Below are 15,275 nucleotides of genomic sequence, written 5' to 3' on the forward strand. Positions count from 1 at the left end.
ATAAACAAAATGCCTTTATTGTTTTACCCTTTTCAATATAATTAATAAACAAAATGCCTTTATTGTTTTACCCTTTTCAATATAATTAATAAACAAAATGCCTTTACCATCACAAAATACCGACTTTGTCTTCTTTGACGCTGAACAACCGGTTTTTGTCCACTGTTTTGATTCTAGTGTGTAATGGTGAATCCAAGTCTCATCCATAATAATAAATCGATGCACAAGATCAGTTTTATTCTTGTTAAAACCTCCAAGCACTGTTCAGAGATTTTCATGCGAGTGCGTTTTTGATCTGCTGTGAGCAAGGGTAGCACCCATCTTGCACAAAGCTTTTTCATTTGCAATTCTTCATGCAAAATATATCCTACACGTTCCTACATATCCTCTGTCTTTTGAAATGCTTATAGTCTCAGCAATTTCACGCACTTTGACTTGCCGGTCATCCAATACCATATCGTGCACTTGATTAATGATTTCTGGTGTTGTTATACTTTTTGGACATCCTTCACATGGATCATCTTTAAGGCTGGTAAGGCCACGTTTAAACTTGGCAGCCCATTTCTTAATTGTCGAAAACGAAGGAGAAGAGTGCCCATAAACTTTTATGAACTTCAAATGGATTTCTTTTGCCGTTAAACCTTCTTTTACAAAGAATTTTATCATAACTGTACGATACTTGATTTTATCCATTTCAAGGGATACAGACAGCACTTCTGCTTCAGACAGCTATATATAAAACAAACTACACATGGATGTTTATGACAGATGCCAACTTAAAAAAAAAACTTTCCAATAGTGTTGCCATTTATGGTCGAGACAGAGCTTTTCAGATCATCCTCTTATGGTTTAGCAGTGTGGGTAAGATAGAAAAAGCTGAGAGGCTAGTATTTTAAAACTTCAGTGATGTAAAATTAAATTCTACTGCATTATGAAAAATGTGCATAACACTACAGAAAAGTTTAAAAGGCTCAAACTAACAAATTAACAACTTTATTAGCATTGGAGTCAAATAAGACAATTATATTTCTTTGCTCTTACATGTAGATTACCTGCAAATCATACCAAGGAAAGCAATACTTAATGTGACCAGAAGAATATCTCTCATTGTGAAAAAAAAAAAAAAAAAAAATATATATATATATATATATATATATATACACACACACACAGTTAATTCTCAATCAGACACCATTATAACAAATTATTCCTGTAGTTCCCATAGCTCCTTTATAGTGAGAGTCAACTGTATACCATAAAAAAGAAATTATTGAATAGTCCTCTTAATTAAACTGACATATGCTTTATAGTACCACTGTGTGAAGTATATTTTACAATCAATCTGAAAAAAAAAAAAGACTGGATAATAAAAGACATTCAGCTATAAATTTTTTGATAATCTTCATAGGAGATGAAAGTTAAATTATGAGGAATATCAGAACAAGAATCAACACTATTAACTGGTTATTGTTTCAGGTACGTTTCCATGGTTGTAGTCTTTTCTAAAGAAAGCACACAGCTGTACTACTGTAAAAATAAGATTCAAATGTATTCATTGCAAATGGTCCCCCCCCTCAGTTAGTTTTAGAAACTGACAATAGCTTTATTTGTGATAAAGTTATCTGCAATCACCTTTTTTTCCTCCAGTTACTCAAAGTGTTTCAGATATATTGATGTAAACTCAGGTTTATAATAAATCCCAGAAAATGTGCCAGCTGGGAACATATCCAATGTTAAAGTAAAAATCTGAAAAATCTATAAAACTACATCACAGGATACTGATTACAACAACCAATTAAACTTCATATTTACATCAATATTCATGCCTCTTCATATTTAAACATTTTGTCTTAATATTATTTCTATATAAAAAATCATAGTTAAACAGAATTTCTTGTATAGGTAGCCTAAAACTTTTTTTTTTGTTGTAAAATTTTGTAACAACCCATAACTACAAAGAGTAATCTTTTTGGTCCCAGAATTTCCAAAATGATACAGAATAAAAAATGGGTTTGATAACATATTAAAATCAAATCTACCAAAATGTAAACCCTTCCAAGATATTTAATGTAACTGTGTAACAAAAAAAGTATTGATTTATGCAGAATATTCTTTGTATTAATGAAAATTCAGCATGTGATATACTAGGAAGGTTAAAATAAAATTGTTATCCAATGAAGATAGACTGTATGAGCACTGGTTCAAAATAATGCTTCATTGGTGACACTCACGTTCTCACTGGGTCTGATATTTCTTCACATACAATAATAAATCGCGCTGCAACCAACTTATTTAAATTATACTGCTTGACTTTAATATTTTATACCACCAAATTTTATCTGGAGCTTTTAATGGATGTTGCACTTAAGAGATTAAGTAAAATATTAGTAAATATTGTTAACAAATCATTTTTCAAACAATTATTTTAAATTAATCTTTATACAGATATGTGAGCATAAACACATCACATAAAAGATTAACAATTCCTCCTAGGATGGAGATAAAACACATTTTTACATTACAGAAAACAAGTACCTCCTCATTCTCAATTTCTAAATATATTATAATCCCTTTCTCAATTAAAAAAAAATAATAGTTAATGACATTAACAAATAATCATGTGATAAACAGACTTGCACAAAATTAAATTCATAAATATTGCGAATGTTTTGTATAATATATTCTTAATAGTTAACTTGGTAAAAAGTCGCATTCTTTCTTTCTTTAATAATACCTTACTCCTGTCAGCAGCAACTTGTTTTTACTCTAGTTTATATGAAAAATTTAAGAGTGCTATATGTAAACAAATTTCCACAATAGATTCCTAAAAATGATTATTTTAACATGTTTAATTTCCTAGCTACAGATGCCCGTTTTGACTGGGACTGTGAAGGAACAAAAGTTAAAACAGGAGAAACAAACGTTTGTAATGCTGGGCTTGAACTTGACGTAACCAAAGGTAAAGGGGGTGTCATGGAATACTGAAGGCCAGGATTAACAGACGGTGATATTTGTTTCAGTACAATAGTTCCTTCTAATGAGCTAGGAGAATACAGCATTGTTCCTCCACCTGGTGAAATCAGTGAAAATTGGGAACTTCCCGAAGACTGTGATGTAAGGCTGGGAGATATCATGCTTTGGTTGGAAGTATGAACAGTTGGATCTGGAGTAAGGAATGAACTGATGCCCATCATACAGTTACCTGATGGAGAAAGATATGACATGCCCCAAAATGGAGATTTTGCTGTTTTGGGAGTATGAGCAACCCTTTGGAGAGGACTAGATATAATTTCATGTTCTGAAGAAACTGGAAGTTGGACATTTTTGTAACTTAAAATATCTTCCACTTCTAAGTTAGTGCTCTCACTGCTGCTTTCATCTGGAGATGTGTTAAGTGTTCTAAGTTCATTTTGTTTCTGTCTGTTTAAGTTCCATGGTGAAGAATTTTGAAGAGTACTAGTTTCTGGTTTATTGAGAGCATGAGCAAGCACCTCTGGAGTTAAAAAGTGATGACCAAGATCAGCCTGAGTTGATTTTTCTTTCTTTTCTGAATATAAGGAATTAGGTGATGAGCTCTGAATAATATACAAATTATGGGAAGCATCAACTATTGATTGGCTCAAGCAACTGTTTTTAGTAGAACTTGTTGCTTCGCTGGTGGAAATTTCAGTTTTATTCATCAGATCATTCTTGTTTGGAAATGAGTAATTATTTTGCAATTTGTACAACTTATTATCTTTAATACCTTCAATTTTTTGTAAAACTTCATTCACAACTTGGTTAGTTGGTAAAACATGATTTACCATCTGTGATACATTTGGTGAAGCATAACCACTTGGTAGCATAATAGGTGAAACTTTAACTAAACCAGCAGAACTGGATAAGATGGAAACTGCATCTTCAGTTTCAGTGCAAATAATATTATCAGTAGATTCTGAAACATTCCTCTGCACAGACACAATGCTACTTTCTTCTTGAATATTCTTCTGCTTAGATTGAGAAGCAGAAAAAACACATTTCACAGGACTCTCTGAATCTGCAGAGTTTTTCAGTTCTGAAGTACATATATTTAATGAAGGTGTAACATAACTGCAATCTGAAATTTCTTCTGTGATTTTACTTTCTGCAACAGATGTGGATGCTAACAATCCTTGTGTATCTTTAGTACCAATTAATTTGATGGAAGCCACTTGACCTGCAGCAAGAGAGACATTTAACGACTGCAGTATTGATTCACACTGCTGCTGCGTTAGGGTAACAACTTGTTGATCTGCATAACTGGAATGCTGGTTTAACTGTTTTGTCTGTTAAAAAGAGAAATTTTAAAAATTAAAAGATGAACACACGTGCATGCAGTCAACTCATATTACAGCCAACTTGTGGGGATAAGAATAGCTTGTTTTTCACAGTGACAATTTGCTGTAATAAATTACAATTTAGAATAAGCAACTTAGGAAACTGATCAGGAATTCTGGTAATTTGCTATGGTAAAAGTTGACTGTGTAAATATATAAAATAAAATAAAAATATACATATTATAAAATCAGTTGCAATTTAAAGCTCAATTCTACATAAGTTATAACATAATGCTAAAACAACCAGTATTATTTTTAAAAGATAAAAATTAACTGCATTTTAATGAATATGTGTTTCTGTTTCTTTAAATCACAAATTCATTTAATAGTAGGTATAATGCTGAAAAGCATCATACTTTAAAAAAAAAAAAAACTTTTTTAAAATTATGATTTTTCACAGAACACAGTTTGCAAAACATCAACCTTAAAATGATTTTCCATTTTTTTTTAAGGGGACGAGGAAGAATTTATACTAATAATCATCCTTTAAAAAGATTGTTTCAGCTGTTAAACAGAAAATTTTAAAGAATTATAATATGAACATGTGCATACACATGCAGTCAACTCTTGTTATAGCAAACCTATGGTCCCCCATAGAATACCTTATTTTTAACAGTGACAATTTGCTATAGTAAACTGCAATTTAGAATAAGTTGGCTTAAGACTTTAATCAGGAATTAATAGTAATGAAGTCCTAAAGTGCTATAATGAAAGTTGACTGTGTGTGTGTGTATACTTGATTCTGTAAAACATCAACCTTAAATAATTTTCCCTTTGGATGGGGAAAGGGAGAATAGTTTATACTAAAAGTCAGCTATCCCTCTGATAGTCAAAAGACTATCGGAGTGATAGTCTTTTTAAAGGTTTAGTTACAAATCATGGAGGATTTGTAAACTAAATGCTTTTGTACTTGTTTATTTTTTTCATAAGAATGTGGGAACTATCAGATAGATCAAATGACAATAATATGAGACACTTGCAAACTAGCCTGGATTTTTTTTTATGTTGGGCTCATATATGAGAGGTTGGTTAATCAACCATTAGTACATAGTCTAATCACATAATCAACATACATCCATTAGGCTGTGCACTTGAATCTCATGATGCTTGAAAAGTTATTTTTGCTTGGTTATATAGTTAATTATAAACTACAAATTATACTCTTCTTTTAATCTTTTATTCAAACATGGGCAAAGGAAAGTTTGCATGTGAAATATCTCTTGACAAATTTCAGTTTGTACACATACGTTTCTATAGTTAAGCAGTTCTGCAGGTAGTTTTTGGTATTGAGACCACATTGTAATATATAAATATATACAAGCAAATTAAAACCGGACAAGTTTTGTGCATCGTAAGACTTACATCATTAGGGGTAACGGTACACAAGTTTTGCACAACAAAAGCCTATTAACAATTAATTACACATATTAGATGTTTTTTTTTATAACTTCACAACTGTTAAATAATTGATAAACCAGAATAGAAAAGCCATTCATTACTGTATGCAAGTGGAACATTGCTAGTTATTGCTATCATGTGTGCTTAGGTCTGTGGCAGTTAAATTTTTGATGAAAACAGACCAAACTTGATGTAAAATTGAGCCTTGATTTTTATTGCATTGTGTAGGAATCCTAAGCATTTATGAGGCTTCTTTCAATTTTCTTGTGAAACAGTACAACTAAGTACAACATAAAAAGCCACTTTCATGTTGTACTTAGCAAAACATCTATCAAAGAGGATATAACAACACACAGGAAAAACAGACTCATTTGTACATTTGAAAGAATCAATTATACGGAGAAAGCTATCCTTCTCCATATATAGAAAACCTAAAACAACGGGAAGATTTTTATTAAATTCCACTTCATACTACCATCCATTGCAAAAGATAGACATAATTAAAACTTTACGAGACAGGCTTTTGCTGTGCTAGACATACAATATATCTAGCACACCAATTAAAAGAAATGAAGAACTACACTACCTGACAGAGGACCTCGCACTTGATGGTTTTGAACCCAAGATGATCAAAAAAATTCTTAATACATCTCCTGCAACTCTCTTAAACAAGATTTCAAGAATGCAATCACGCTGCCTTACAACAAAAATGCATGGACAAAGTGGCTACGTTGCTCCACGAGTACAACATAAAAGTGGTTTTTTTACTTTTACAAAAAAAAATCTAGATTCCTACATCCACCAAAACCTCCACATCATCCCTTGAAAAAAACTAGGCATCTATGAGATTCATTGCTCTTGTGGCATCTATTATGTAGGCCAGACAGGAACGTCGGGAGAGAGAGATCAACATGCCTGAACATGTAAAAGACGTCGAAAAAAAGAAGAGAGCATAAATCAGGTCTGGCTTTCCACATAACCACTACTGGCCATCAAGTACTCTGGCAAACAGAAAAATGTCATATATTGATAACTGTTTCACAAGAAAATTTAAAGAAGCCTCACAAATGCTTAGGATCCCTACACAATGCAATAAAAATCAAGGCTTAATGTTACTTCGAGTTTGGTCTGTTTTCATCAAAAATTTAACTGCCACAGACCTAGGAGAACATGTGATAGCAATGTTCCACCATGCATACAGTAATGAATGTATCTTTTGTATTCTGGTTTATTAATTATTTTACAATTGTGAAGTTATAGAAAACATCTCATATGTGTAATTAATCGTTAATAGGCTTTTGATGTGTAAAACTTATGTACCATTATCCCTGATGATGTGTCTTACGACACACAAAACTCATCAAGTTTTAATTTGTTTATTTTTAATAAACTCTTTATATTACAATGTGGTCTCAATACCAAAAACTACCTATAAAATTTAAGTTTGTCTACAATTGGATAACAGATTAAAACAGTATAACTGGTCTCTTATTATTTAGTTTGTAACAAAATGTGTGTGGGGGAGGAGGGATTGTATATCTCTAATCCAGAGTATTTTAACAATACGGCATTTAACCATTTTGATACTTGTAAATGCAAAACATGACTTCTGAATTACAGTTTGACCCATGCACAATGCAGGGGTTACTTGTTTAGCTAATCTCAGGTGAGATTAGCTAAACAAGTATTCTTTGGCAGGAAAAAGATCCCCTTACATCTTGGTCTTCCCAGAGGAAGACCAAGATGTAAGTGGATTGATACAGTAAAAAGTGCCTTAGAAGACAGAAATATAAGATCTGATAATATTTGAATGTTGACAGATAAACTCATCTGGAGGAAAATGGTTGATAGGAAGTTAGTCATGATGCAACTTTTAATGGAGTACTATCATTAGATCCTTTATCCCCCCCCAAGGGTGTACAGGATCTTACGTCAGGAATTCGGTGTAAATTTAATGTTTTTGACTCCGATGTCTCATATAACATGCTTTAGCTCGAGCATGCTTAAATACTATTAAGTTTGTTGTGACAAGATATTTATGAAATATATGCTATACTCTCTCTTGATCTTTTTTTGGCTACTTGGCACTCTAGCTTTGGATGGAGTGAGAATCAGGACGATGTTTTTAGAAGTGTTGGCTGCATAGACATTACAATCTGTGACATACTTTATTGCATCATTAATAGATGTTTGGCTGACTGCTTCAGTATTAAATTTTGCAAGATGGGGAAAACGTATTCCAGTCAGCCTAGTCCATTTCTCACATGGGCATCTGTGTAAAAGTACATTATTCCTGTGAAGACAGTGCTAATAAGAGAAAAATGATCGCTTCCATATGTTTTCACCAACATCCCATGTCAGCAGTGAAAAAAAAGGCAGGGAAGCAGATTGTAAGATCAACTGCCAAATAAGAGCAAAAGTCATGGCTGTTGAGCATTCACTCAATGATAGTGCTACCCCCACTGAGCGTAATGTCCATTGAAGTCACGCATTAGGAGTATGGGTTGAGGTTGCATTAAGAGATTATCGAGTTCTGTTTCATTTAGTTTAGAACCCAGTGGTAAATATATTGAGCATACTGTGATTAGAAACCCCATAGATGGCAGATCCCTACTGCTTCCAGAGCAGTATTAAGCTCTGGAAGACTGTCCAAGTGAATAGCTACTCCACTATATGCAGTTCTGTCCTTGCATAAAAGAGTGATAATCCTGAAAGTAGGATCCTCACTGAGTTTTAAATAAGTTTCCTGCAGACAGAAACAAAAAGGTGTGTGTTTCTGCAGCAGGTGCTTAATATCAATGATATACTGGCAAACCCACAACAGTTCCATTGTAAAAAATTTTCCTATTGATTAGGCTTCACAGACTAGTTGCATCATCAATCTATTATATAATCACATATATAATAGACTAGTCTATCATATATGTCACATATATAATTTCCAGGAAGATTTTGGGAAGTATGGATGACCAGTGTCCATCTTCTGGAAAAATATCCAATACATCATCAGATGAATCAGAATCACAGTATGTTCAAGTTGCTTCAACCCAATAGACCTTTCCATAATTTTTTTTCGCAAGTGGGTTCTGATCAAATGGAAACATTTTTGGAGTGGAACCATACATTGTGCAATTGATGCACTCAACAGAGAAAATCGTAAAGTTCGGGTATGGTGAAATTATCGAATGGTGGAATAGATATACAAATTTTTTTGTTGACATTTTCTTTTCTTAACTGTTACCTTTTCAGCATAAGAGGATCTCAGAGCAGGTCTAGTGTGGCTAACTTTCTTTTTGTATCCTAATATAATATAAAATGTATCATATTACTGGTATGTTTAACCTGGATACTGATGCATTTGTTCTGTTTGATTTTTTTGTAATTGTTTCTCATCTTTCCACCTAACATGTATGGGAGTACACTGAATGATCTCCCTGACAATTTACACAATTAGTTTTCTTGGCAGAGCAAGATTAATCATCATGCTCTTTACAACCACATTGGGCCACAACAGGCAGTTTGGGAATGTCTGTATTTCTGGCATTTGAAGCATCTTAGTGAATTCGAATGTACAGGCTAACAGGACAACTTGAGATAACCTTCATTCATTAAAGGGTCCTAGACCCTTTGAACGAAGAAGGGTCTGGGACCACAGAGAAGGGACATTTTCTCTGTGGGCTTTTCATCTGTTGCACAGATGAGCAGAAAAAGTTGGTACATTTATACTGGTATCACATTTTTGGTTTCTTATTTCTGTTATTGAAAGGTGCATCAATCATATCATTATTTCATTAAGACTTTGTTAGGGCTCCCTGAAACAATTGAGGATGAAGGAATTGAGGATCAATGCTAGAGTTCCATGGAGTCACACATGGACACCCACTCTCCAGCAAGTAATGACTGTGCTCAGGAGTGGAACACCAGGGTTACCTTGGATGTTATACAAGCACCACAGCAAGCCTTGGATCCTGTCCCTGGACCATAAGGAAAGGAGACTTGCTGAAGCGCTCGAGTCCACTAGCCAATCCTGTCTGGGCAATCTAGGACCACTCATCTTGCTGAAGCAGAAGCCAAAATAGTGCAAGACTGCAAGTATCCCACTTTCTGAATGTCTACAGGTTGCACCGCATGTCGGGAACATGATAATCTGGAAGATAGGATAGTAAAAAAGACTCAGAAGTAGAGTGAAGAGAAGGGAGCTTATTAGTATCAAAAGTATTATGTATTTTTCTGATATCCTTCTAAAGATCAGAGGAAGTATGCATGTCAATAGCAAGAGGAGATCTGCCTTGAATTTCTTAACAAAGTTGGAGGAAAAGACTTATGCCAAAAGGTCTTTATCTTTAGCCTTTTCTAGCCAAGCTTTGTGCTTCCTTGGCAGGAGTTGTAGCAAGAGGCATGCTTAGTGCATTGGGCTCTTAGAAAATCTGATTTGTTATATTGATATGGGATTAGCTAGGAGATGAAAAAGATTATCAACGTTATGGCTAATGTTGGCAAGAGGAAAAGCTTACTAAAACGTCCAAGGCAGTACTATCTTAATAATATTGTAGGCATCTGGGCAAAGCAATGCATTGTGTCCCTTACCCACCCACCTATGGGACTAAAAATGTAAACAATCAATAAAATCAAGCCTATAGATTTATTGGTACTTTTAACAAAACCAATGTTTAAATATAAATATAAAAAACATACTGTAAAGCAAGGATTAATCAAAAACTTTTGCAAAATTTCTTTGCACAGAATTGTAATCAATAGTCTTCCAGATGTCATTTTCCATGCAAATGAGTGAAAGCCAGTTCAAATGCTGCTGCTGCCCTGTTGTGCTGTGAAGCTGATTCTTTGTAAGTTTCAATCTTGAAAATGAATGTTTCCCTGTACTGTTTGTCACCATCATGCACATGGCAGCATGGGTCCCTGGGTAACTGCCCAGTGTGCCCATGTCTTAAGACAGCCCTGGTCCAGGGTGTTGGGAAGATGATGAGGATTAGTATTCTGGTAGGTTTGTGAACAATTTGTGTTAGATCAAAAGACTGCTGACAGCAAGCAATGGAGGCCTGGTTGGCTGAGTGGTTGCACACCCACACTGACCAACAGGCTGCAAGTTCGAATCCCACTATTTGCATGGATGTTTGTGGTTGTTTTTTAGGTGGAAGATGAATTTCATCACCCAGTGTGAGACCAATGCCCTGCTTATTAGAGGCCTGAAATGGCTTGAAAAAGTTTCACGTTTGGTCTCTAGAGCAGGTTTCTGGACTATGCAAAAAATAAATTAATATAGAAATTTAATAAAAAATAGAAAAAAAGAAAATCCGTAGTCAGCCCACAGTACAAAATGTACTATAGGTTTGCAAATAAACTTTCGTGGGTGGGAACAACATAAAAAAACTCAGCTTCTCTTCCAGCTTGATCTGTGAAGGTAGAAGAGAGGAACCAATAAGACTATGGTCATTGAAACACCCTCAGGAAGCTTATCTCACTGTATGGGTAATCTGATTGTTATCAACTTTAATAATAACAAAAAATAAAGGTCAGTATAGTCATGAGAATAGTGGTAAAAGGGCAACAAAATGAGGCAAAAAAAAAAAAAAAAAAAAAAAAGAGCCAAAGAGGTCCATTTAAAGTAGATTCCAGGTCTGATAACTTCTGTATACATATGGAGGGGGGTCTGAAAAGTTGTGATAAACACCTAGAACAAAACTGATATAACCACAAGAAAGAACATAAATTACCTTCATAACTCTGCTACTGATATGTTCTTTCTTGTGATTATATCAACTGCTTTAATGTTTTTGTTCTAGGTGTTTATCAGAACTTTCCAAACCCTCCTCGTATGTTGGTATTGTACGCCCATACTTCATAGAACCGAGTTTGGTGATGTGCCAAGAATAGTCAATTCATGCTGAAGGGGAGAAGGAATTAAAGGATGCACGAATTGGTCACAAACATGAAATCACATGCTTTATACGTAAATTTTCCAACTGTTGTACAAGCAAAATAGTTACCACTTTAAGAGCTAGGATTTTCATAAAAAAAAAAGTTAATTTTTCGACATATAATAATAAACATTCATCCCATGAAATACATTGATTACTTTAATATCGGAATGAATTCTCCTTCTTCTGACATGCGCAGAACTGTCGAAGGGTCTCGCATCTTTGGGCGTACAGTATCTTGTGCCAAAAGGTTATCAGACCTGGAATCCACTTTATATGAACTACTTTTGCTCCAGATTTCTTTTAATCATTTTGTTGCCTTCATTTGCTGCCTTTACAACTCTCCTCTGATGCCTATCCTGACCTTTTCTTGATTATCTCAGAACTTTCATAACATACTAACTAGTACTAGAGTAACTGGTATTTTAATTTAATTAAATATAAATTTAAAAGCACAAAATTAATTGTGTGTATATATATATATGATTGTACGTTGTTAATACATTACATTTGCTATTGTGCTAAATTTTTAATGAAGTGAATTCATTCAACTGCAAATTAGGCTATTTAGAATGACGAATTTAATTTAATGTTTGCACATGTCAAAAATAAATAAGTTAAGCGATTTACTTAGTTCACTGAAAGTGTGAGATTTTATCGATTTCAAGCAAAGCACTGTGAGGATTATATGTAATCAGCAGCTTGTCTCATTTCATGACTGACTGTAAACTGGATGTATTATGTGCTATAGCATGAGCAAGTAAAAAGAATATGGTAACTAGTAAATAGCTGACAACAAGAGAAGAATAGATATGCTGAAGAATTTCTGGAACAAGTTAGAAAAAGTTCCATTAGTAGCAGTCTTTCATAGAGAAAGAAGTTTAAAAGATTTTATCTATTATGTTACAAAAGTAAGTGAAATAACAGTTGTGAAAGAAATTAAAGGAAATCTGGAACTTGTAAATGCAGTTTCTCACATGTTTAATGTCCAATTTGACATTAATGCTTTTAAAGGTTGTTAAATAGATATAGAAAGTAGAATTTCAAGTGTTTGATCTTAGAAATCCATGATATAGAAAGAGGTAAAAAGTTGTGAATCTTGAAGGAGAAAGAGGAACGAATGTTTCATATAATTTTTCTAGAAGACATTCAAATAAGGAATGCTAGACAGCATTTGAAACTGAGGATTTCACTGTCTTTGTCTGAATGATGTTATCTCTTACTATGAGTAGAGAATCTAGTTATTTTCAAGATTTTCATAAGAGAAAAGTGGTTTTTGGGATGAGGAATTGTTTCTTTGGGCCCACATAAGGTGTGATTTATTTAATTAGCTTTTAAGATGAGTTACTGTAGTTAAAGTTCAGAATATTGTATATTTCATTTATGTGTCTTAGCATTATTAAACCATTTTTCACTAAAAACACATGTACTAACTACAATAATGACTATTTAATTCGTAAATATTTCATCCCAAGTATCTTGGGACATCATCAGTATAGTAGTTCAAACAATACTAGGAATAACATAGTGAGGCTGCATGATTACAGTGGACTGGACTCTCATTATTACACTCTCATGGTTAGTACATGTGTTTTTAGTGATGATTTCACCACAGGTTTCGTTATATATAATATAAACCATTTTTGTTTTTGCATATGAAGATTCAGTTTACTTACTACTGAAGTTAAGACCGATTATGAAGAATAGGTGAGAATTATCACAGCGATATACATACATCTAGGATCTTACTTATATGCTCAGATTTCAGTATAGAAATTTGATACCACTTGCAGCCTATTTTTACAATTGGAGCAATCAATGACAGGATTTAACTAATAAGGAATAACTAAAAAAAATGAACTAAGCCTTCTACATCAGCCCTGACCAAAAAAAGCTGAGTGAGCCATAGTCTGAGGGAATGCCAGTTGCAACTTGCAGAAATAAGAGGTTGCAATAGGACATCTGTAAATCGCAGTGCACATCACTGATGTTAGTATGAAGACTCTAGAAATTGACAAAGCGGATGTGGAAGTTTTTTTTTTTTTTTTTTAACAAGAAACTTTGTTGCCTAAATACAAAAAGATATACCTACTGAGGACACAAGTTTTTTTTTTTTTTGTCATCTATTTCCTCCACAACTATTTCTGGAGAAAACAGATCACAAACAATATGTATTTACCTAGAGAAAAATACAAAGTAGATTTATCAATGACTTATAAAGATCCTGGAATTGTATATCTTTAGCTGATACAAATATCTACTTGTATTCTAAGCATTTCTAATTTTCACTATGCTCTGTATACACTGTATTCTGCATGTAAAATATATCTAAGCAACAGACTTATTTCAAGAAAAATAACTGAAAAATCAAAGAACACTGTTAAAGATGACAAGAAATCATATTCTTAGTTTAATCATTATAATAAATTTAGTTTAATCCTTTATCCAAGTGAGAGCAAACAAAGTTTGTGCCTGAAAGTATCTTCAGGACTGGGATAAAGTGGTACAACACCGGGCAACTCGTTCAAAGGTGGAGCAAGCTAACATCACTCCTATCTCAGTATCTCCCATAACTGAAAAGACATCTCCTTGCAGATATGTATAATGTTATGCATTAAGGGAAGGGCCACTACCCAGACTAGTTTCGACCTTTATTGAGGTCTCTTCAGTGGGAGCAAGGCCCAGAGTTGGAGATACCAGGCAGAAGCAGTAGCGAGGTCATCTTTCATATCCGCAAGGAGATGTGTTTTGCATTATAGGAGATACTGAGATAGGAGTGTTGGTAGCTTTCTCCACCTTTACAACGAGTTGCCCTGGTGTGTATCACCTTACCCTAGTCCTGAAGATACTTCAGGCGCAAACTTTGTTTGCTCACACTTGGATAAAGGATTAAACTAATTTTATTATACTCTAACCAAGTGAAAAAATAAACTTTCAACATCTTTCTCTAAATCCAGAGTAATTTATTAAAAAAGGGTGGCACACCATTTGGCAACTCCTATAGGTAGAGATGACCTGCTAATGCTTCTGCCTGGTATTTCCACTAGGGCCTGGCTCCCACTGAAGAGACCTCAATAAAGGTCGAAACTAGTCTGGGTAGTGGCCCTTCCTTTAATGCATAACATTAGACATATCTGCAAGGAGATGTGTTTTGCATTATAGGAGATACTGAGATAGGAGTGTTGGTAGCTTTCTCCACCTTTACAACGAGTTGCCCTGGTGTGTATCACCTTACCCTAGTCCTGAAGATACTTCAGGTGCAAACTTTGTTTGCTCACACTTGGATAAAGGATTAAACTAATTTTATTATAAACTCATAATACTTACATGGTTCAGGAACTAAGGATAAGTGAAAGAAAGGAATAGGTAAAAATTCAACACTAAGTGCATAAACACTTGAAATTGTCTCTATACACAAAGTTAAGTGTAGTGATTTTGACAAATTTCAAAAGGGAATTATACAATACGATTTATTGCTACCTATGGTCCTACAGAAGATTTCAGTAGGTAAGGAGTAAGGCAATTATTGATGACAATTGAGAGTCACCTTTGCTAGCCTAGCTGGCTGAGTGGTTAGCATACCCAC

General features: G+C 34.0%; 1 protein-coding gene across 4 annotated transcripts in view; it reads right to left on the bottom strand.

The window, feature by feature from the left end:
• Positions 1 to 1,287: 1,287 nt before the first annotated feature.
• The window catches only part of LOC150109078 (uncharacterized), a 324,345-nt gene continuing 310,357 nt past the window's right edge, over positions 1,288 to 15,275 (bottom strand). For all 4 annotated transcript variants that reach the window (XM_090411522.1, XM_090411531.1, XM_090411541.1 and 1 more), the window contains exon 13: positions 1,288 to 4,304. In XM_090411522.1, the coding sequence (XP_090267648.1) occupies positions 2,835 to 4,304 (1,470 nt within the window). In that variant the 3' untranslated portion in view covers positions 1,288 to 2,834. The remainder of the gene's footprint in view (positions 4,305 to 15,275) is intronic.

The sequence above is a fragment of the Typopeltis vanoorti genome, chromosome 2 (genome assembly GCF_054136105.1).
Source record: "Typopeltis vanoorti isolate ZY-2024b chromosome 2, IOZ_Tvanoo_1.0, whole genome shotgun sequence".
NCBI lineage: Eukaryota > Metazoa > Arthropoda > Arachnida > Uropygi > Thelyphonidae > Typopeltis > Typopeltis vanoorti.